Below are 24,137 nucleotides of genomic sequence, written 5' to 3'. Positions count from 1 at the left end.
GCCAATAGCCAAGACCTTTGGTATTATGTAGTGCTTAAGAAGACCAACCAAGCCAAGCAAAATCGCAGTCATGGCAGATACTGGTGTCATGCAAATGGCACCAATGCTGGTGGCACATAAAAGCATCCATTACACTCTCGGAGTTGTTGGTATTAGGAAGGGCATCCAGCCATAGAAAATCATGCCAAATCAGACTGGAGTCTGGTGCAGCCTTCCAGCGTGCCAGCCCTAGTCAAACTGTCCAACCCATGTCAGCAGTTAAATGATGAATAACATCGTAAGATGGGTGTGAGAGGCCAGATCTGACTGGCATGAACATAAAACACTATTTTGGCCAGATATGATTGGCTGAAATGTTTAAGGATTAATGGTATAACACACATTATAAACAACAATTTGAGAAAGCCTGTTGCCTCAAATTTATACTTATGTTTAATATCATTTTACACCGAAAATTTTAGCAGTCAATATAGCTAATCAATATTATGTATTCAAAACGTGTAAGAGCAGTGTACTTAAATGGATTAAACTATATCCAGATGGACCTAAAAAAATATATAAACGTTAAGAGTTAAATCAACAGTATATTTTTAATCTTTTGTGAAATTATGAACAGCTTATGCAATGAATTAATCATTTTCTTCACTTCAGTAACCTTCCTTTTTTAAGGAAACAGAAAAATTATGGTACAATTAGATAAAATATTTAAACAAAAGTATTTCTTTTACTGCTCTCTCTCTCTCATATACTCTTTTTTACTCTTTTACTTGTTTCAGTCATCTGACTGCAGCCATGCTGGAGCACCGCCTTTAGTCGATCAAATCGACTCCAGGACTTATTCTTAGTAAGCCTAGTACTTATTCTATCGGTCTCTTTTGCCGAACCGCTAGGTTACAGGGAAGTAAACATACCAGCATCGGGGACACACACAAACACACACATATATATATATATATATACATATATACGACCGGCTTCTTTCAGTTTCCGTCTACCAAATCCACTCACAAGGCCTTGGTCGACCTGAGGCTATAGTAGAAGACACTGGCCCATGGTGTCACGCAGTGGGACTGAACCCGAAACCATGTGGTTGGTAAGCAAGCTACTTACCACTCTGCCACTCCTGCGCCTATGTGTGTGTATGTATGTATATATATATATATAATATATATATATATATAACAGTATTGCCTGATTGGCAATCATGCCAGTGGAATGTTAAAAGAAGTATATGTGAGTGTGATTGTTGCCAGGGCCATGGATCGGCTCCCATGCCGGTGACACATGAAAAAAGCATAATCATTGCAAGCGTCGCCTTACCGGTACATGAAAAACACCATTCAAGCGTGGTCGTTGCCAGTGCCGCTGGACTGGCTCCCATGCAGGTAGCACATAAAAACACCTTTTGAGCGTGGTCATTGCCAGAACCACCTGACTGGCCCTCGTGCCAGTGGCACGTAAAAAGCACCCACTACACTCCCAGAGTGGTTGGCATTAGGAAGAGCATCCAGCTGTAGAAACTTTGCCAGATATCTGATTGAGCCTGGTGCAGCCTCTGGCTCGCCAGTCCTCAGTCAAACTGTACAACCCATGCCAGCATGGAAAGCTGATGTTAAACAATGATGATGATGATGATATATGTATATATATATATATTAAGCTATCAAGACCTACAAGTAACCGACACTTTTGGAGATATGCTGTGCTTGAGAAGACTCGGCAAGCCAAGTGAGAATGTAGTTTTGGCCAATGCCAGTGTCACATAACTGGTCCATTTTAAAGCACCCTTCAATCGTTGAGCAATATGCCATGCTTGTGAAGACCTGTTGAACCAAGTGAAACCATAGTTGTGGCTGATGCTAGTGCCGTCTGAATGACACTTGTGCTGGCGACACGTAAAAAGCATCATTTGAGCGTGGTTGATGCCAGTACCGCCAGACTGGCTCCCATGCCTGTGGCACATAAAATGCACCCACAACACTCTCAGAGTGGTTGATGTTAGGAAGGGCATCCAGCTGTAGAAACTTCGCCAAATCAGATAGGAGTCTGGTGCAGCCTCCCGTCTTACCAGTCCTCAGTCAAACCGTCCAACCCATGTCAGCATGGAGAACAATGACGATGATATATATATATATATATATGTCCAAGAAAACTAATGTTTTGTAGACATTAAAGATATCTTAAAACAATCATATTGGGAAGGTGGAAGTGAAAAAAGCAAGGTAAAGGTAAATATACTCAGTAGAATCACATCAAGAATTGAACGAAGATGCTTCTAAAAAGGTGCATGGGACAAAGCAACAGTGTGTTAGGTCAATTTAACCTTGAAAAGCTAGGACAACATTCAGGTGAAAATAGTTACTATATGTTGGTGTAAAGTTCTCCACCAATATTTTTATTGTGTAAGATAAGGAATATCTAATATGAATATTTTTTTTCTTTATGACAAAAAGCAAACATCGATTTTTAAAATGTTGCACCAACTTTAGTGAAGGTACAATCAATACTGAATACAGCTGACAATATTTTTAAGTGAATGGCTTGATTTTATCAAAACTAGATTTACCACATATGATACTTTTGTTTTTTAAAGAGTAAGGAAAAATTCTTATATTTTTCCTTACTCTTTAAAAAACAAATGGATGTTTAAGTAAAGGATTTATAAGTTTTTGTAAACTGTTCATCACATATTTTACATACATTATTTTATCAATAATCCGTGATATTTCTAATGAAAACTAGTGCCTGTGGTTTCAATCTTAAATATCTATATGGATTCAGTAAAATTAACTCTTCCTTTGAATTATTTAGAATAAAGTTTATGATGGTACATTTGAATTTAAATACGAACCCTTAAATAAGAAAGAAAAAAAAAAAAGGACAGTTTTGGATCATGAAACCAGAGAGTGTCAGGTTGGTTGGTACTAAAATGAGGTAACCTTTTAGCATTTAAGCCAGTCGAATCAGACCCAAATATTCTGTTTTATGCTCAAACTGGCCAGATATGACCTTTCACACCTATCCTATAATGTCATCCTAAAAATAAACAATCATTTCATTGAAATCTCAAAGCCACGGATTAATTCGAAACAATGTGTGTAAATAAGCATTACATTTGCCAGTAATCTGAATGCTAAAAGGGTTAAATTATCAGCATTCAAACATTAGATAGTTTCATGTCCCTTTGGTATCATAAGACATGTCTTAAAATGGAATCTGGTCATAAAACTGAAAACAATCTTATCAAATCAGGCCTGCAAATAAATGTACAAATGTTGGGTCAGTTGTAGATTTAAAGCAGCATTTTGTACACTTGTTGCAAAATATGTATGAATGCATGCAGGCATGGCTGAGGTAAGAAGTTTGCTTCCCAACCACATAGCTCTGGGTTCAGACCCATTGCATGGCAACTTGGACAAGTGCCTCCTACAATAGCCTCGGGCCAACCAAAACCTTCGGAGTGGATTTGGTAAATGGAAACTGAAAGAAGCATATATCTGTGTGTGTACCCACCACCACTTGACAACTGGTGTTAAGTTTATGTCCCTGCAACTTAGCTGCCCAGCAAAAGAGACAGTTAGAATAAGAACCAGGCTAAAAAAATAAGTACTGGGGTTCAATTTGTTTGACTGGAATTCTTCAAGGTGATGCCCCGACATGGCTGCTGGCTAATGACTGAAATGAGATAAAAAAAAATCCAAATGCAGTCTATTTTAGAATAAAGTCTGTCCTTGGATACAGAATATTGAAGAGGAAAAGACAGTCATCACTATTGAAACTGTTAATGATAAATCTGTTCAGACATCTGACATATAATGCTGCATTTTGCTGCTGAAATGACCTTTGGCTAAATTTCAACTCTTTACACAAGTTTCATGCACATGAAACCAGTGTAAACCAGGCCTGGTCAACTTGAATTACATTGCGGACCATCTTAATCACAGAACATTTTTTGAGGGCCATTTGTATACAGAGAGAATTGAAAAGATTTTGCTTTCTCATGCTTATTATTACAATAATGAATGAATGATCATTGATTCAACATGAAACATTATCGTTGCAAAAACAGTAGTATCTTTCTTTTTTACTTTTCATTACAAGCTTTCATTTTTGACGAAATTCTAAAAATGTTTGCTTAAATAAATCCGACTGGGCCTGATGAAGCCTTCTGGCTTCACAGACCCCAGTAGAACCGTCCAACCCATGCTAGCATGGAAAACGGACGCTAAATGATGATGATGATGATTTCAAGAAAGTATCAAGTGGGCCACAAGATAAAATCTGCAGGCCTCAGGTTGGCCACCCCTGGTCTAAACGGAAGAAAAAAAATACTAGCTAATTTCTTGAAAATAATTTTTAATAGAAAATGTCTCAAATTAATGCCTTTGCAAAGACACATTGCATCTATATCCCCTCTTCACTGTTGAGCTGTTTAACCCTTTAGCACTCAGATTATTGTCAAACATAATGCTTACTTATTGAAACTAGTTTGATTTAAACATGTATTATCTTATAGCATCAAGATTTCAATGATGTGAATGTATATTTTTAGTATGACAGTATATAGTAGGTGTGAAGGCTGAATTGGACAGGTCTGAGCATAAAACATGTTAAGGGTTAAAATAATGTGACAAAATTTTAAATACTTGCTCCCAGAACATGCAAATGTTTAGTCTGGTAAAGTCTTCTCTTCCAGAATCGAGTAATGGTAGATGTTAGAAAACAGATCTAAAGTAATCAATATACATGCAGTATATAGTAAGAAAAAAAAAATCAATCTTCACATCATCAAAACAGAATCTGATGCAAAAATGTAGTCAAACTTATAATTGGTTTCATTTTGATGTTAACCATAACATCAGCTAAAACAATACCATCTCCACAATTAGGATTTCTAAATGGTAATACAAGGTCTGATCAAAAAGTATTGTGACTGGTGCTATAGAGAAAACTATGGCATCAATTTGGCATTTAATCTGCTTTGAAGTAGCCCCCTTTTGAAGCCACTCACTTTATCCAGCACCATTTCCATTTATGGAAGCATTTCTGTAACTCTGTTTTTTTAATAGTGAGCGGCTTCCTCATCTCATTCTCTTGGGTTTCCTTGGCATCTTAAAACCTTATTCCTTTCAAGTAGGACTTGAAAAGAGAAAATTGCACAGCCAACACCCAGCTTTTGGCAAAATTTGATGCAATTTCTCTGGCATGGTCACTGACGGAACCTCTGTGATGTGGTGAGACAACCACACCCTAACCCTACCTTACTACATGTGTATAAACAATGGAAGTGGGCGGGAATGTTATAATTTGGTGCGCATGTGTGACGGAGTTCAAGGACAATCTGTGCCAGGTGGCTTCACTCTGCATGCTTTAGCTCCGTTACCATAGCAACAATTCCGATACTTTTTATCAGATCTTGCAGAATCAGTAAATATCAATAAATAAATAACTCAGCAGAATAATGAATACATGGATAGATGCAGGCATGCATGTGTGTGTGTGGTTAAGTAGTTCACTTCACAAGTACATGATTTCAAGTTCAGTCTCACTGCGTGACATCCCAATATGGCCCCAGGAATGAATTTAGTAGACAGAAATTGGAAGCCAGTCGTGTGTTTGTCCCCATCATCACTTGACAAATGGTGTTTGTTTGTTTGTATCCTCATAACTTAGCAGTTCAACATGAGACTGATAAAATACCAAATTTAAAAAATAAGTCCTGGTTTGGGTTTGAGTAAAATTCTCCAACGCAGTGCTTCAGCATGGCTATAATCTAATAACTGAAACAAGATGTAGGCATTCAGAAACTAAATACAAAAGATACATTAACAAATTAACTGAAATGGTAGCAGAATGGGGAGGGGACTCCTTTGTTGGAACAACAAATTACTTATTTACGTTAATTGTCGAAAAAGACATTTCCGAAACAATACTTCCACTTCTGAAGAAAGTGAAGAAGGGGAAAAAGAAAGACCACAAGCTCTAAGCTCAATGTTAAAACCAAAACAATTGAGTTTGCTTAAGATTAACCCTTTAGTGTTCCTTTAGCATATCCAGCCCAAACTTTCTGTTTTATGTTCAAACCAGCCACATCCAACCTCTCACATCTACCCTACAATGTCTTTCTAAAAATAAACAATCACATCATTGAAATCCTGAAGCTACAAGATAATACAAGATTCAAAACAATGTGAATAAATTAGCATTAGATTTGACAGGGTAATCTGAATGCTGAAGGGCTAATACAATTAATGGACCTCCAAATTGACCTGTAATACACTTTGAATACATTTAAATTCAACAACACTTTTAGTAAATTACTATTTTTAAATCTCACAGCGAGAGATGTTCAGCAACAGTATTTTGGAGTAAAGATTGTTTGCCAACATAACATGGCAGTCCTGGTGAGATTTAAAAATAGTAATTTTCTCATTTATAGATCAGTGACTAGTTGTCACTTTGAAAACTCTATATTTCGAACAGGAATTTGGTAGCACCACCTCTAACCGAACAATTGTTTTGTGCTGCTGAAGGGAAATATCCCGGAAATCGTGATACACAGATATTGTTTTGAGCCGAGTGGGGGTGCTAGATTCCCTTGTTTGAAAATATAAGGACACAGATCATGTCGTATAGCCAGCTGGAGACAATGTCTCCTGGGGCTAACTTACAACAACATTTGTCCTAAACTAGGACTGCCATGTTATGTCGGCAAACAATCTTTACTCCAACACTTTTAGTGTTTACTGAATTAATGAATTATTTCAAAGCAAGTTATAACTGATGTCTGTTTTCATAATTCTGAAGATTATGAGAAATTCTCCCCCTCAAATATTACCCCTCACCCCTATTTAGTTGAGGTCTCCCCTACCACAACACTGGTTCTTTTGTCTTACATGTTACTTGGTAACATCACTAGTGGTGGTGGTGGTACCAAAAAACAAAACATCCAGTACACACTGTAAAAGGTTTGGTTTTGGAAGGGAATCTAGCTGTAGAAACCAAGCTGAAAGTTGACACTAGAGCTCCACATGGCTCTGTAGCTCTCCAGATCTTGTCAATCCACCTAACCCATGCCAGCATGGAAAGTGGACGCTAAGTGATAATTATTAGTAACAATAATTTACTTGGTATAAAATCTGGAAACCAAGGAAAACTAGTGATAGTCCTCTATTTGTAAAGACTAATGAAGTGTCTGACAAATTCAATAACTAGAAGGAATTCACACCGAGTTCAAATTCCAAAGTTGACTTTGCCTTTCATCCTTTTGGGGTTGATAAAACAAGTACCAGTTGTGTACTGGGGTTGATGCAATTGACTTATCCTCTCCCAAAAATTGCTGGCATTGTGCCAAAATTTGTAATCAATAACTATGAGGAATATAGAATCTATAATGATTTGAGGGCAAAGAACACTCAAATTACATGCTAACATCTTAAAATCAAAGAGGGGACATCTTGGATAATGTCTTAATCTACCTGCATAAATGATGGGTTAGTAACAACAGAAACGTTGATTAAGTCTTCTTAAACACAGCTTTCCTGACTCTCAGAATATCGGTTCCATTGCTGATTACAGACATTTGAACCCAGTACCTTTCCAAGTTAACTTACATGCAACTATAGCGGGAGACCTGAGTAATTTAACTCAATTCTTATGCTAGTGTTGATACTCAAGTCAACATGAATCCCCTGGACATTACAGTCTTGAGTACTAGGACACAAAGGAATGGCTTAACCCAGTTTCTATGGTGAACAAGCAAACAAGATCACAACATGCCCCCTGAATGAAATGCCAGTCTGTCACAGGGTTACTGATTTACAACTGAGTGGACTTAAAATGAAATTAAGTTTTGCTCAAGTACACAACACACTTCCTAGTCTGGAATTGAATAAAAAAAACATGGTGTGTTGCAATCATGAATGCAACACCCTCCCTCTATACATTATTATACATCAATACAGGGAATGTTCTATCACCAATGTGACAAGTATAAAGAAGGCTGCTTTGAGGAGATGATCTAATAAGACCCAACATGTCTTGTGTAACTAGCTGTACTTACCAAGATTGAATTAGGCTGAATTAATATTAATCACAGCACTAATGTTTTCTCATTGTTATAAGCATTACTAATTAAAATTTCTCTCCCCACCCCATGACTACATTAAGTCTAATGACACTAACTTGGCTAAACTACTATTAAGTGGGAGAGGTGAATAATAATTCAATTAGCTTCATTGAAATCAGTAGATTAATGAATTTACTTTCTCTAGGATTCATGTGGTTCCACCTATGAAGAAACTAGTAGCCAATATTTAAATCTCTCACAAATAACACCTCTGCTACTACATGTGGTTCCTAGCATTGGAACATAATACACCGACAGACCAAACATTCTGAGAAACACCCAAGATTTATCAGTTTAGATAAAAATACTTTTTCATTATCTCTTTGTTTTACTATAACCAATCATTGGTTCATCATCATCGTTTAATGTCCACTCTTCAATGCTTGCATGGGGCAGAGGAAATTCTTCAAGGCAGATTTTTTCTTTCTACAGCCCGATACTCTTCTTGTCACCAACCCAAACCAGTTTCCAAGAAAGGCAATATCTCCCCATGGCCTGACAGGAATCGGAAGCACTGGCTGTATAAGAGTGATGCTTGTTTACTATCACTCTTATAAAGCTAATGTTTTAGATTCCATTTTCTAATTCACATGATACCAAGACAAGGGCACTTACAAACAAACACTCACACAGGCTTTTTTTACAGTTTACATCTACCAAATCCACTTGCATCTTCAGTTGGCCTGGAGCTATAAATAGAAGACATATGCCCAAGGAGCCATGGAGTTGGACTGAACTTCAGATCACATGATTGGGAAGCAAGCTTTTTCACCACACAGCCAACCAAACCTATGGCTCACTACATTTATAACAAAAAAAGTGTTTGAGTAGCTTGGATAGATTGCTTTTTTTTCTTCTTTTTACAGTGATTTATTTGCAATTTCTTATCAATAATCATACATATACACACTACAAAATTTCATTAAGGTCAACTCCTGTCATTGATTGAAAATACTTGTGCAAAGTGTCACACAGTAAACCTAGGATCATAAAGTTTGTAAAGCAAACTTCTGAACCCATGGCCAAGCCTACTGTGATTCATCTCACACACACACACACACACATAAAATGAGATATATATCTTAGTTGTTAGTGTTAAAGACAGTGAATGACAACAGAAAATGAAGCCTTATCCCTGAAGTCTAAGTAACTAGATTACAACAAATTGTGTTTAGAAATGTTTTAAACTGACCGGGGTCCCTGTGTCTAACTTTACCCTCTACTTGGGCTCCTGAGCAACAAAAAAGTAAACAGGTGCATATGTAACTCAAGGCAAACTAATGGAGAGAATCACAAAAAAAAAAAAAAAACTTCAGGAGAATAACAATAATGGGTCTCTCTCTCAACTGCTGTATTTGTTCACCCTAATTGCTACTTTCCTCATCTCTTTCACCAGTTTGTCTGCATAAGGGTAAACTCTTCATCCAAAGAATAAATATCAATAATTTCCTCAACTGTGAAGAGTTTAGGTCTTACTTGTTTACCAGTGCTGGGTTCATTACATGTTCACTTCATTGCAAAAAAAAAAAAACAACAAAAAAATTGATTAAAAACAAAAGTAAACAACAGCTATGGGGAGACATCATTAACAATGAGTCATAAACACAGCTGACTGCAAAGCTGCAATGTGGATCAGTTGTCTAGTTTGAGTATTTTATCTTCTTTTTCTCTATTGTTGTGTGTTGTTCATTACCACTGGGAATCTGGTAGAGATTACGTTGAGGCTATTCTCACTACACCAGGAACATGGCATGATATGGTTAAAGTAGAGAATTAAGAGCAGAGTAAATTCTACAATATTTAGTATTTCACTCCCCGTCTTTATAGTTCAGAACAATGTCCTTGTGATTTCCATAGCATCATATATAGAAGACGTTTTACACAACAGAATGTCAGTGCCTTGTAAGTAACTCTTCTGCTATGAAAAACTGAACTCAACAAGTCAGTGAATCATTTAATCTCACTTATGTATTTAGAGTGAGTGACGTTGATGTGCAAGGCTGTTGAGAATTTAAGTGGTCACAGACAATTCAAGACTAAATAAAAGACATACAGTGAAGGTTTTCTTGCATTATGTACAAAGCATCTATACTGCACTTCATAGCATAAAACACACTCCAATTTCAAGAGCACATATTCAGCAAAACGTGAACATCAGAGACAAAATTAGCTTATAGGGAGTTCAACTTCATACAGAACCTGGGATAACAGATTGAGTCATTTTTTGGTGGGAGGGGAGCATCTAATATGCCATCAAATACATTATATGCTTATGTACAAAGTATGCAAAGAATAAAACAAAGGCTTATATAAAAAGAGAGGAATTAAGAAAACTAAAATATTTGTCAAAAGATAAATATTTTAAGTGGTATTTTTAAAACTTCTATGGAAAAACAAATTTTGTGAGTAAAAAATGCTTTCACAATTGATAAACAATTTATATAATTGACTACATCCCATGTATGTGGGATCCACTCTTAATCTGTTAGAGACAGCAAAGTAAAGAATTAAAATTACCTCCACAAGGCAGTTTTCTGGGGTTCAATCCCACTGTGTGGAACCTTGGACAAGTGTCTACTATAGCCCAGGTCAACCAAAGCCTTGTGAATGGATTTGATAGACAGAAACTGAGAAAAGCGTATTGCACACGTGTGTCTCCTTGACTTTATATCATATGATTGAATCTCACTGTCATATAAGCAGTGTTATTCATTTCCAATAATCAGAAAAATCATGTCTGGCCATGGGGAACTATTACCTTGTTTGAAAACAAGTAAGGCATCCAATCCTAGAAAATTTGCATCAATAGACTGTCTAACCAATGGAAGTATGGAAAAGGAGGCATTAGAATAGTAATGAAGAGGAGAATTAAACCTATATATCAACCTATCTATGTTGTAAGGCTCTAGCTCTCTGTAGCCTATGGCAGTGCTTCTCAAACTATCTGATGTGGCATACCGGCAGTTTTTTTTTCCAATGTGTCTGGGACTAGTAATATTTCTTAGTAATATTAATTTATACCGGAAACAGTATATATAATGAACATAATAAAGGTTGACAATTTTTTTTTATCTTATATTTATTTTGTAAACAAATAAGTACAATATTACGTAAGCATTTTATGTTTCTTTTCTGGAAATTCACTGCACACCAGCAGCTGATGGCTCACGGACCGGCAACGGTCCACTACTTTGAGTAGCACTGGCCTATGGGACTGTAGCATAAGAATCGAAAACAAGCAGCACCTTTATCATTATCATCACCAACAACAAATATTCTATGTTCAAACTTAACCCAGGGATATACAACAAAAGAAAATAAAGATGAGAAAAGTTTAATTTCTAAACAAGACCATTCAGATTCTCACTGTAGATAACTTCGTTTACTTTTATCGTAATTTTAATTTAACAATAGTGTCTTATAGATTTATATATCCTAAATTTGCAGAAGAATTTGTCGCTGGGTCAGTTTAGCTTAAAGGTAAAGCATTCGAGTCTCATGGCTGGCTGCTGACACATTTTTCTGCAAAATATGGGTAATTTATCCTGTTCATGTTATATTATTAGCATTATCCTGCGTTTGAGAATAAAATTATTTCGTTATCTATATAATTTAAGCTTCATGTTGAAGATGGCAAGCTGGTAGAATTGTTATCATACCAAGCAAAATGCTTAGCAGAGTTCATCCATCTTGATGTTCTAAGTTCAAATTCTGCCATGGTTGACTTTGCCTTTCATCTTTTTGGGGGGGTTAATAGAATAAGTCAATAAAATCAACCCCAATGCTCAGCTAGTACTTATGTCCTTCCCTGAAATTGGTGGCCTTGGGCCAAAATTTGAAACCAATATTTAATTTAAAGATCATTTCAGATTTGTAACAGGCCATCCAACTTGGATTTTAATCCTGCCAACAGAAGCTGGACATCTTCATAATTACATATATTAATATAGCTTGTTGCTTTCCACTTACATTGGCAAGGAAATGCAAACACAGAGATTATCTTTCATGGCTGTTCAGCCTGAATACAGAGAAACTGTTGTTCAGTTTATATTGAAAGAGAGATTATTGGGAAGACTACACTTCCTAAAGTATAAACATATTCCTATCATCTGTCCCCACTCCTCTCCACAATAGAATTTTTGTTAGAGACATGACTGAACTGCTGGCAAAAATTAGATTCACTAAATTGTAACTAACTTCTCCTTTAAAAGGGAGGCAGAAAAGCTCCAAAACCCTAATACAAACAGAGATAAGGTTATTCTACAGTTTGAGACACAATTCTTTCACAACTGAAACTATGAAAGCTTGCGTACCATCTGTCTATCTTCTGGGACCTAGATAACAAACACTAAAATATCAGCAGTTCTAACAGAAGATTAAATTTCATTCTAGATCACATTACTGCAACACCATCTTCATATACTGTTAAAAATGGTTAACTATTATTAAAAAGCTCAAGAAAATTCAAAGTTCATAAACTCTGGTAATATTGGAATCTGAAGTCTATATTTTTTAACCATTCAAAATATTATAGATTCTTTGAAAACAAACATCATTTATTAATTTTAGTAAACAGATCTTTCCACAGATTATATATACATACACATAACAGTAAAATTTTAAAAATTTACAAACTCATTCACCATATTCACCACCTCACCCATTCCCATCTTTCATTTTCCTCTACTATCACAATCTCTATCCATCCTTATTCCCAGTTCATCTGCCATCACACTTTGAGCGACTACACAGACAACTTATCCCCACTATTTTTTTAATCACTTTCCAGCTCCATCCTGATCACTTCCCACCCTATCTTCTTTAATAGGAGTTGCTATGTAGTCTAAGACAAAAGACCCATTCTTCCCTGGTCCTTTCTTATACTTTAAGCACTAATCTCCTAGTATAAAGCCACCTCATGTGATTCAGTCTTACAAGCCCTCACACACACGAAAAGAAAGAAAAAAAACACCCAGCACATGCTGTTGAGTGGTTGACAGGAAAAGCATCACGCTGTAGAAACTGTTCCAAAGTTGACAGTGGAGCATAATGCAGCCCTTAGACTCATTGGATCATGTCAAAGCATCCAACCCATGACAGCATGGAACATGGAAGTAAAAAGATGAGGAGACTAATGTAAAAGAATTTCAAGATAATTCCATGTAAAATCTACACCTTTTCATTGACAATCTAGAATATAATTTTTTACTTGTTGGTTTTAGAGAACGAAGCAGTGTCCCTGGTCTTCACAGGCCCTCTCAAACCAGTGGGATTTATGCCATTCATGTTCCCCTTGAAATTGTCTAAGGCAATATCAGCCAGAAAGATATAAGCAGGGAGGGGGTAGTATAGGGGGAGTAATAGTAGATATACTTTAAGATGGGTACGAGATGAGAGAGAAGACAAAATGTTGGAGAGGTGAGAGGACCAGAATAGGCTAGAGATATCCCTAATTACAATGGGAGCATGGTGCAGTGAAGAGGAATCCACTGTTCCTTAGTCACATGACAGCTAAACACAGTGACAGTGAAAAGACAGTAGAGTTATAGCAAAGCACAGGGCAGTAGAAGGGAACACATGACAAGGGTACTCAACACTGAGACATATGTAAGAGGACATGACTAAGAGAATATATATATTTATAGAGAGAGCAATGTTAGAATGTAACACAAAAGAAGAAAAAGAGCGATGAGAGGAAGAACCATGATAGATGGGTGAAAAAGAGAAATAGGAAGAAAGCAAACAGAGTTAATGGGGCAACCACCACATTGTTCTATGCACAACTGCACCTTTTAGCTATCACTCTACAATATGCACATCCTTACTAATGTATTTTTTAATTTGGAATCTTTGAGATGAGCAGCAACAGAGACCTGGCCTAAATGCTTGCAACAGAGAATGGACCCTGTTAAAAGAAAATTAGGGCTAGGTGGTGGCATTAAAGCTGAACAATCAAGAATACAAATGGTCCCACTGACTGGTTTCTATACAGTTTCTAGTTTCTAAATTTCAAGGGTTTGGTCAACCCCCAAGCTACACTAGATGACACTTCTCCAAAGTGATGCAGTGAGAACTTAACCACACACTCATACCTGGGTCCTATACTTAATGATCAAGGGTCAGTTTGCATCACACTATCTTCATTCATGGTGAGAGAAATGTATGGGGTGACAATGTTTGATAAGAGGAGGACTGAGGACTTGATGGGAATGCTGGAACGGCTGGCAAGGGCGAATGGAGTGCGGTGGTATGGACATGTGTTGAGGAGAGTGAGGAGCATGTTCTGAGGGGGGGTGCTTGCATTTGAGAAAAATGAACTGTGAAAGCGAGGTAGACTGAGGAAAAAGTGGAGATTGGGAGGGTTGGTTTGAGAAAGGAGGATGCCCAAAACCTGGCGAGATGATGTGAAGGCAGTTGCTATAGCATTGAGGTAGATTCAGCTACACCCGTTAATGGGGACAAAACCTGGATTTAAAACACTGGATGATGATATTACTTTGATGAGAAAGTCTGAAATCTGGAAAATATCTCTAGAGGATACACATCTTGACACTTCATCACTCCCATCTTTATCTCTTTCCAAGTGAGATAACCATGGATCTCCTCTATAGTAAAACATCTATTCCTGTCCCTACTGCAACCTCCTTCTCAAATACAGTTGAAAAGGCTTGTTTTGCGAGTTACTTGGAAATCTCACTAGCGCTAGTACCACAAAATATGAGCCATGTACACTGTAAAATTGGCATTATCTGGCAGATTTTTAAGAAAAACAAATATTAGGCACAGGAGCAGCTGTATGGTAGGAAGCTTGCTTCTAAACCACATGGTTCCAGGTTCAGTCCCATTGCAGAGCACCTCAGGCAAGTGTCTTATACCCGAGCCTCGAGCAGACCAAAGCCTTGCGAGTGGATTTGGTTGACAGAGACTGAAAAGAGTCCATCGTGTGTGTGTGTGTGTGTATATATATATAACGGTGCTGGTACGGTCAGGTGGCGAGAATGGATGAGGATAGCTGTGTGAAAAAGTGTCACACTCTAGCAGTTGAGGGAAACTGGAAGAGGTAGACCCAGGAAGACCTGGGATAGAGTGGTGAAGCATGACCATCGAACTTTATGCCTCACCAAGGAAATGACTAGTGACCGAGACTTTTGGAAATATGCCGTGCGTGAGAAGACCAGGTAAGCCAAATGAGACCATAATCTCATGGCCTATGCCAGGGGCGTAACCAGCCCACTATGTGTACCTTTCCTTCTTTGGACACTAAAACTCTGCTTGCGAAGACCTGTTGAGGCAAGTGAAATCAAAATCGATGACTAGCGTCCATGCTAACAGGGTGCAAAGAGCACCATATGAATGTGATCACTGACTGAGCGGCTAACTGGCTTCCGTGGCAGAGGCACTTAAAAGGCACCATTCAAGTGTGATCGTTACTAGCGTCACCTTACTGGCATTTGAGCCCCATGCTAGTAGGGTATTAAGAGCACCATCCGAGCATGATTGTTGCCAGAGCAGCTATCTGGCCTCCATGCCGGTGGCACATAAAAGACATCATTCGAGTGTGATCGTTACCAGCATCACCTTACAGGTACCTGTGCCAGTGACATGTGTAAAAGATTTGAGCGAGGTCGTAACCAGTACCACCTGACTGGCCCCATGCCAGTAGCATGTAAAAGCACCCACTACACTCTCGGAGTGGTTGGCGATAGGAAGGGCATCCAGCTGTAGAAACTCTGCCAGATCAAGATTGAAGCCTGGTGCAGCCATCTGGTTTGCCAGCCCTCAGTCAAATCATCCAACCCATGCTAGCATGGAAAGCGGACATTAAACGATGATGATGATGATGTGTATGGGTGTGTTTGTCCCCTTATCACTTGACAACCGGTGTTGGTGCGTATACATCCCCAGAACTTAACGGTTTGGCAAAAGAGACAGATAGAATAAGTACCAGGCTTAAAAAAATAGTACTGCGATCCATTCATTCGACTAAAAATTCAAGGCAGTACCCTAGCATGGCCACAGTCTAATGAGTGAAACAAGTAAAAGATAAAAGATTAAGAAAATTGTAAAATATTCACAGATTCTCAAGAGGACAGTAACTGGTTCACTATATGATGAGTGACAAGGGAGTGTTTTAGTACAGAACAAATATCATAAGGGACTTTGCACCAAGAAAACTGACTTTTCTCATTGCTTTCAATATTTACATTCTATGCTTATGGCAAAAGACATACATACAAAACCTATACAGCCATTCACATGACATGGTTCCCATTAACCAAATTCAGTTCCTCACCCTCTCTCAGCTGAGAGAGGGAGAGGAACTGACAGAGGTGGCTGTGTGCTAGGCTAGAAGCTAGAGTATGATCATGGGACAAGAATAGCTGTCTTATTACAGGGGAGATACTTGGCAATCTAGGACAAGGAAGGGGAGGGAGGTGGAAGAGAGACAAGACAGAAGATTGGGAGTGGTAGGCTTAGTAGTACAGATGGAACAAAGATGTGAGGAAAGACAACAATAGCATGTCTATTACCCAATAGCAGATGCAAAAGAATGGTAACTGCTGCACTCTGACCAGAGTCAACTATTACACTCTCAAGGTATTCAGAAACGAGTGGAGAGCAGTATTTACACTATGTGCCAAAGTGTGCAATATGATATTCTACAAGAAAGAGATACAGCATAACTAGAATAATAGATTTATGGATCATGTCTAATCACATGGCTGGCTATCTGTTGGTTAGAGCTGACCTCAGGTTACAACAGTGCATTATGCACTTTTATTTAACATCAACATATTTGTATGCATATATAATTAAAATATCTTATAATTTAAAAGTCTGTATTTTCTACCAATATATCTGGTTGGTATTTCAAGAGGGGTAATTGGGATCCTATGAGAAGGGAAGAAATTTAACACAGAATATTTGGTCATATTTGTTTTTCTAAGGGATAGACAAATACATTGAAGCTTTTGTTTTACAATCAGATGCCCAATCAGTTACTGTTATATAATTTTCAGATTAGGGGTCTCATACCCCAAGCTGCAAGATCAGATGATTTGTTGAGAGGAGAAATGAAGACACGGCCACTCGTTACTCAGCAACATTTGGGGAAGCAAAAATGTAAAGAAACACATGCGTGTGACGGGTTTCTTTCAGTTTCCGTTAACCTATTCCACACAAGTTTTTGGTCAGCCTCAACTATAGAAGATATATTCCTCAGGTGCCACACAGTGAGACTGAACTTGAAATCTTGTGGTTGCAAAGTGAACTACTTAAGTAGCCATACCTAAGAAGAAGAGTTAATGTAGAATGTTGGCTGTTTGATAAAATGCTTACAATCCATTCTCTAATCTTCCTTCCAATATTTTACCATTTCCGAAGGTCATGCACGATATATCTCAAACAAACTTGAAGGTGTAGACTTGGTTATGTAATTGAGAAGCTTTCTTAACCCTGTGGTCATTGGGTCAGTCCCAATGTGTGGAATCTTACAAGTGCCTTCTACTATAGTCACAGGCTGACCAAAAACTTGTGATTGGATTTGATAGGCAGAAACTGAAAGAAGCCTGTCATATATATTTGTGTTTGTATGGACATCACATGATGGTAATAAATGAGTATTACTGTCAAATAAACATTCGTTTTCAGCCTTCAGCAGAAAACATGTCTGGTCACAGGAAATATGGCCTTATTTGTAAACAAGTGATTGTTGGTAACAGGAAGGGCATCCAGCCATAGAAAATCTGCCTCAACAAATCTAACATGCATGGAAAAGTGGATGTTAAATGATAATGAATTGGAACAACCTAAATTCAGTTATCAGAAATATGTTTGATGACAGTGGATAACAAGTCCTGAATAGCCTCTAAACTAGAGATTATCCAGGACCAAGCAACATAAATATCTTAATACTTCATATGTGATATGCCTAAATTTTAAAATGAATTCCAAGCATCATAGTTTTAATGTTCACTTCTCCATTTTCACATAGGTCAGACTGAATTCACAGAAGTGGATTTTTGGACAGCTGGATGCCCTTCCTGTCACCAACCCTGGCTTGTTTCCAAGTTATACTTCCTATGACCAGACATGTAAGCTTGGAAACGAAGGACATTATATGGCTGACACATATTTGCAAGTATCATGTAATGTCAAGACAGAGACGAATGCATATTATCCCAGCTGAAACAAGCCATTCAGAATGTGGTGGCAAAAGAAATAGATGAAGTCCAAAAGCAACACCGTTTTGATTTACATGCTATTTGTTCAAGAGATAGACAAGTGCCTTTATCATTTTCATACAATTTCAGTTAAGAGAATTGGTAGTAATTGAAAGAGAAGTAAGCTGTGAAGGAAATGGGGAAACATTGAGCAAGGTGGGCACTAAGATACAATAAAAGAGACAACTGAAGAACTTGGAGATTGAAGAAATAAAGGAAGAATATAGTTTGACAGAAAGTTATAAGTGTGTGTATATATATCATACAGCTGGGGCATAGATGCATGGGTAGCTGTTGATTAGACCTATGATTAAAAGGCAGTCCAGCCATGACCATTCCGTCTTTGCCCTAAGTCCAAAAACCTAGGATCAGATTACCCAACACTTTTTTTTAATAAGACATTAAGGAGTGCTATGAGGGAGAGTCAGCTGCTATTGCCAGCATATTGAGAGAGAGGCTCCCTTGCTAGCCTATGTGTGCACAGTGGGTGTGCCTAAAAAATGTGGAAGTAATAGTGTAGGCCATTTTCACATTTTTGTGAACCGTTTAGAACTACTCCACTACTAAAATAAGGAATGTGGGGTGTCTCTGAGAAAATGTCAGAGATTATGAAGCATTTTCTAAGTAGTCAGACAGTTTTAGTTGCCTATTGTTCTAGTGCAGAGGCAGGATGTAAATTTTGAATTTGTATTATTTTTATATTTATGAAAGAGTAACAAAATTTCCCTCAAATAACACCCAACTGTTTAAAAAAAAGGTGGGGGAGGGGTAGAGGTCATTAAATAATGTAGTCTCAGGCACTCCTTAAAAAGGTGGTGCATAATCACAATCGAATTGCTTTTGATTGACAGGTTTGGTCACCAGAGTTGAGTAGCTGAGTTAGGGTAACACAAGAACATCTTTGTTATTGCATGCACACACAGTATAGTCTTTCAATGCTTCGTTAGAAATACAAATATGGAAATCACAATAACTCTTTCAGTTTAGAAAGATCATTTGAGAAAACAAATGACAACACCTTTCTGACATTGTTTTCTCTTTAAGTAATGTTATACGGTCAACACTGGCCAAATCCATTAACATCATTAACGTATCTATGGAAACGTCAATAGTACCATTAATATTTAATATTGCGTTCTGGTAAGATCTGCAATCATTTTGGAAATCTGTCTTTCATAAAGCTCCCCAAACATGGTTCAGTAGCCCTATCTCTGGGCATTGGATAATAAAATACATTAACAGACAGTGCAGACTTCCTTAGCCGAAAGTATTTTATGTACATACAGGTTTCTAGAGATAGCTCAGAGATCAATTTAAAGGAGAACAGAGAAACCCTGGATGTAACTGGTTTCATCAATAAACCCAATTTGTTGGACTAATACTATATTAAAAAACAAAAAGAAATTTGAAAAAACAATTTAAGTGATTTGTCATCATCATTTAAGCCTTTCACATTCAAATTATTTCATCTAAAGTAATGCTTCTTCACATTGTTTTGAATTAACCATGCATTATATCACAGTTTTGAGATTTTGATGAGGTAATGGTTAATTTTTAGAATGATTTTGTAGGGTTGGTGATGCTCTTCCTGTTGCCAACCCATACTTGTTTCTAAAGAAGGTAATACTTCCCCAGACATGGTTTTGCAGAATATTGGAAATGATATCATCTGTACGACAGTCACATTAACTATCATGCAAAATCACAAACACAGAGGCTTCTTTCGGTTTCTGTCTACCAAATATCCACCTCACAAAGTTACCCCAAGTAGAAAAGAAATAATTTTTACAGCTAAGAAAATACACAACATGTTTGTGTATATAATTCAGTCAGTAAACTACTAAAATATCTTCATTACAACCTATCTATAAAGACATTTAGTTCATACAACTCACATCGAGTTAAACTCACAGTAAATTGATGAGATTGAGTCTATTCCCTTACCAGCAAGATGACATTTAATACAACTGGTCAAACAACAGATAATTTCACTACTGAAGGTCAACTGATTTCTCTTCTACAATAATTAAACATTATGACAGGTTTTTTTAATTTCTTTCACAACAGCCCAAAATGGGTTACCTCTATTTTCTTTAGGAAGCAATTTTCTTCCATAAAAAACAAACAAGTTTTTCTATCTAATTATTCACAACAATATTAAAATACATGTTTATTACATAAACTATATTCCTAACAAAGGTGGCTATGTTTCATCTTGTGGAATTTCAAGTTCTTTTGTTTTTTGGGTTTTTTTTACTGCTAATACACTTCGAAATCCATGTTTAAAACACATGATCTTTAACTTAATTCCAGTATGTTGCACCCAATGGCTTTTCTCTCTCCTCCATCAAATGAGCAAATTATTATTTAGACCAACAGCTAATATACTGCCATTAAAAGTGCTCATTCATGCTCACAAAGAATTGAAAAGTATCATATATCAAGACATTTCTCAATACAAATATTGTGAAATTTGATTACTTAAGCCAATTCTGCATCTTTGCCCATGTTCTGTCAATAATTAACATTTATAAGATTGTTTTATCATACAAAATTATTCTAATTTGAGATCCATACAACATAATGACATGATCATTAATCTGCAAAAAATGTGATTTAACTATTATGCTTTACAAAACATTTTTCTTCCTGTGATAAAACACCATGCCCAATCTTATTTTTTTATTTCATTGAACTATTGTTTGTTTTATATAGAAATAATTATAAAAGACACAAAGACACATATAGAAAGAGAGAGGTTTATATTTCATATAATTTTATATATGTATGAATGAAAAATTTAAACCATTACAGTATGGCATGGAATAAACTGAAAAATAATGAGTTACGCTTGACATCATACATACTAATAACAAAACATTTTGATTAGTTAAAGTTAATTGAATTATAACTGAGAACTTTGACAACTGGAAATTAAAACCGTTCCATGCTTAATATGACATTTGACTTAGAATGGGAAAATTTGGACAATGGTGCCAATTAAAGAATGGAATGTGGAAAAAAAAAAAACAGCCAATTTTATGAATAAACCATATGTTGGAACATTTCGAAGACAATTTACATTCGAAACGATGACAATTACGAAAAGACAAAAATGAATGAAGATTCCTTTTTTTTTTCTTCTTCGTCTTCGTTGTTGGTTTTTATAAATACACTGTATGGAGCATTTTAATAAATGAATATAATAGAGATATCTTAATATAAAACGAGAGAAACTGAAGCTAGAACTACGCAGTTCAATATCGGAAGATCCCATGTTGCAGGTTGTAAGCAACAGGACTACTGCAAAATATGATTACAGCTGGTAAAAACACAATAACACAGGTAAGCATTAACAGAAATAAATCAATAATTTGATAAAAAAAAACTATGCTTTTATAGTAAGCATTAAAACTGTTTATTTTAACGACATATCTATAAATCTAAGTACGTATTTATTGAGCAGCTTAAGTGATTCTCAAGCATATTTCTGAATTAAGAGTAGTAGCTATGACAGACCATCCTTTTAGAGAATTTTAATATATTTCCTAGCGGCCAGGAACGAAAATATCAGTCTCTAACGGTATAAAGACTATATATATATATATATATATATATATATATATATATATATATATATATATACACACACATGCCTTTAGGTTGTGAAATTGCGAATCAGCCACATATATATATATATATACATACATACATACATACATACATACACACACACACGCATTTAAATGCAAAGACAATAATTGTCAACAGCAATGAGCCCCAAAGATGGATATTAAAAGATGAAGAACATAATAGCAAATAATTTGTAAATATTTCTATGATTTACCAACTTAAAAGCACTGATTATTATTATCTAAAACGGTTATTTATAATTGATCGTGCAAAAATGAGTAATACAGAGATGACCTACTGGAAGAAAAAAAAAAAAAAAAAACTATCAAATTTCAAAATAAAACAACTGACTTTAATCAATTATTTCTATAGTATAAATATTTTTCAACCACCCACTTTCTGGGTGCACCTCGGTATTGATGTTTGTTGAAGATAGACCACTACAATCAGCTTGTTGAATGTGGCGACAGGAGTGAAAAAGACTTTAGCTGAAATACTATCAATGTTTAAAGAACAAGCGCAGCCAAATCTTAATGTGTGTATGTATATGTATGTATATATATATATATATCTCATTGCACTTTCTTTTTTCCTCTACACGTGATAAATGAAGGCAGGGTACAAGATGCAATGACTGCAAAGAAATAAGGCCTGACCCACAAACGGAAGTGTGACAAACAGCTGGCTTACTTTTATACATATAAGCTGACGTCTAAAAGGCATAAAACTACATATACACACAATTGTGTATAAATGTCTGCGTATACATACACACTAACTGTATACTCATAAGCTGTCATCTCAACAATAAACAATCTTATTCAATATATGTATACACATACATATATACATGTGTGTGTGTATGTATATATATATATATATACATATATATATATATGCACACACAATTTATACACTATCGTTTAAAATAGCATCAAACTATCTCATTCACCTCAGGTTTGTGAATATAATTTTCTCATATTAAAAAGAGAAAAAAAATCTAGCAGCTAACTGACATAGCTGGACTCACTAATATGGAATGATAAAAAAATAATTATAACAAGCGAACATCTTTCGCATATTAATTCCTTTCATAAATTATGACATAATAAACGAATCACTGAGTAATAAGTTACAGTAGTTATTTTGTGGAGATAATATTTTCCAGGGTTCCTTCCTGTTAAGATAGCTTAGGTGTGGGTTTAAAAAAAAAAAAAAAAGATGACATCAAAATGATGGGCTGAAAATAGACGAATACAGCAAAAAGAAAGCGAAAAAATGCTATGCTAATGAAATAGAACTCTTATAGTGCTAAGTTATGGATTTACATAGGGATGATAATAAGTATAAATAAGTGTAACGGGACAGATAAATAAAGTTGTCAGAAGCAAATATTATTTAATAGGAATGGCAAACTGGGCGAGTAGCCATCCCATCAGACAGAGTACGGGTAAGAGATTTAAACGTATAACAAGCAGCAAAGTAAAATGGTGAATAGAGTATTAAGAGAAGCTTTAGAGAAGATATTAAAATTATGTACTGACCATAAATTTTGCGATTCTCCAGCCTCCAGACCGGCTAAAGGGTCGGTCTCTCCTCTTCGATCACCGATGGGCGCCATATTGACCTGCATAGTGCCCGGATTACGAAAGAGTTGCGCATGCGTCCTAACAAATAATGGCAATTAATTTATTTATGACTCATAGCTGACGTCATGAGAGGTAACTTTGACTGACACTGTCAAAATAGCCAGTTTCCTTCTCTTTCGTTTATAAGCGCTATGTTTTTTATAACCAACCATTAAAAAACATTACTAACGATAACAATTAGTTTCGTTTCGATATGAGAATGCAAGATATTCGTTTGGAAGAACTATTTATTGGTAACTAAGTAACTTTTTTTTTTCAATGTCGTGGCGAGTTACCCAGCATCCAGTGCGACAACAGACCGAACTCCCACTTCCTTCTCTTGCCAACATGTCAATTAGCATCAATATTATTACAGAGAACTTGCTAAATGTTGTCACAATCTGATATAGCTGTGCGGCTGCTGGTGTTTCTTAACTGAGGTAATGTCCATTAATTGAACACCTCTCAACTGAACGTATCTATATACATATATATTGTGCAGCTTACTGTCATAGTAGTTAGAGC

General features: G+C 36.3%; 1 protein-coding gene across 2 annotated transcripts in view; it reads right to left on the bottom strand.

The window, feature by feature from the left end:
- Nucleotides 1-23,676, bottom strand: part of LOC115209861 (cytoplasmic dynein 1 light intermediate chain 2) — an 88,881-nt gene extending 65,205 nt beyond the window's left edge. The window contains exon 1 of one of the 2 annotated variants that reach the window (XM_036501001.1): nt 23,529-23,676. In XM_036501001.1, the coding sequence (XP_036356894.1) occupies nt 23,529-23,617 (89 nt within the window). In that variant the 5' untranslated portion in view covers nt 23,618-23,676. The remainder of the gene's footprint in view (nt 1-23,528) is intronic. The other variant, XM_029778436.2, reaches the window with a different exon arrangement.
- Nucleotides 23,677-24,137: the final 461 nt, after the last annotated feature.

This window comes from Octopus sinensis, linkage group LG3 (assembly GCF_006345805.1).
Source record: "Octopus sinensis linkage group LG3, ASM634580v1, whole genome shotgun sequence".
Taxonomy (NCBI): Eukaryota; Metazoa; Mollusca; class Cephalopoda; order Octopoda; family Octopodidae; genus Octopus; species Octopus sinensis.
Note: the sequence above shows the minus strand (reverse complement) of the source record. Positions and strands in the feature narration are given on the sequence as shown.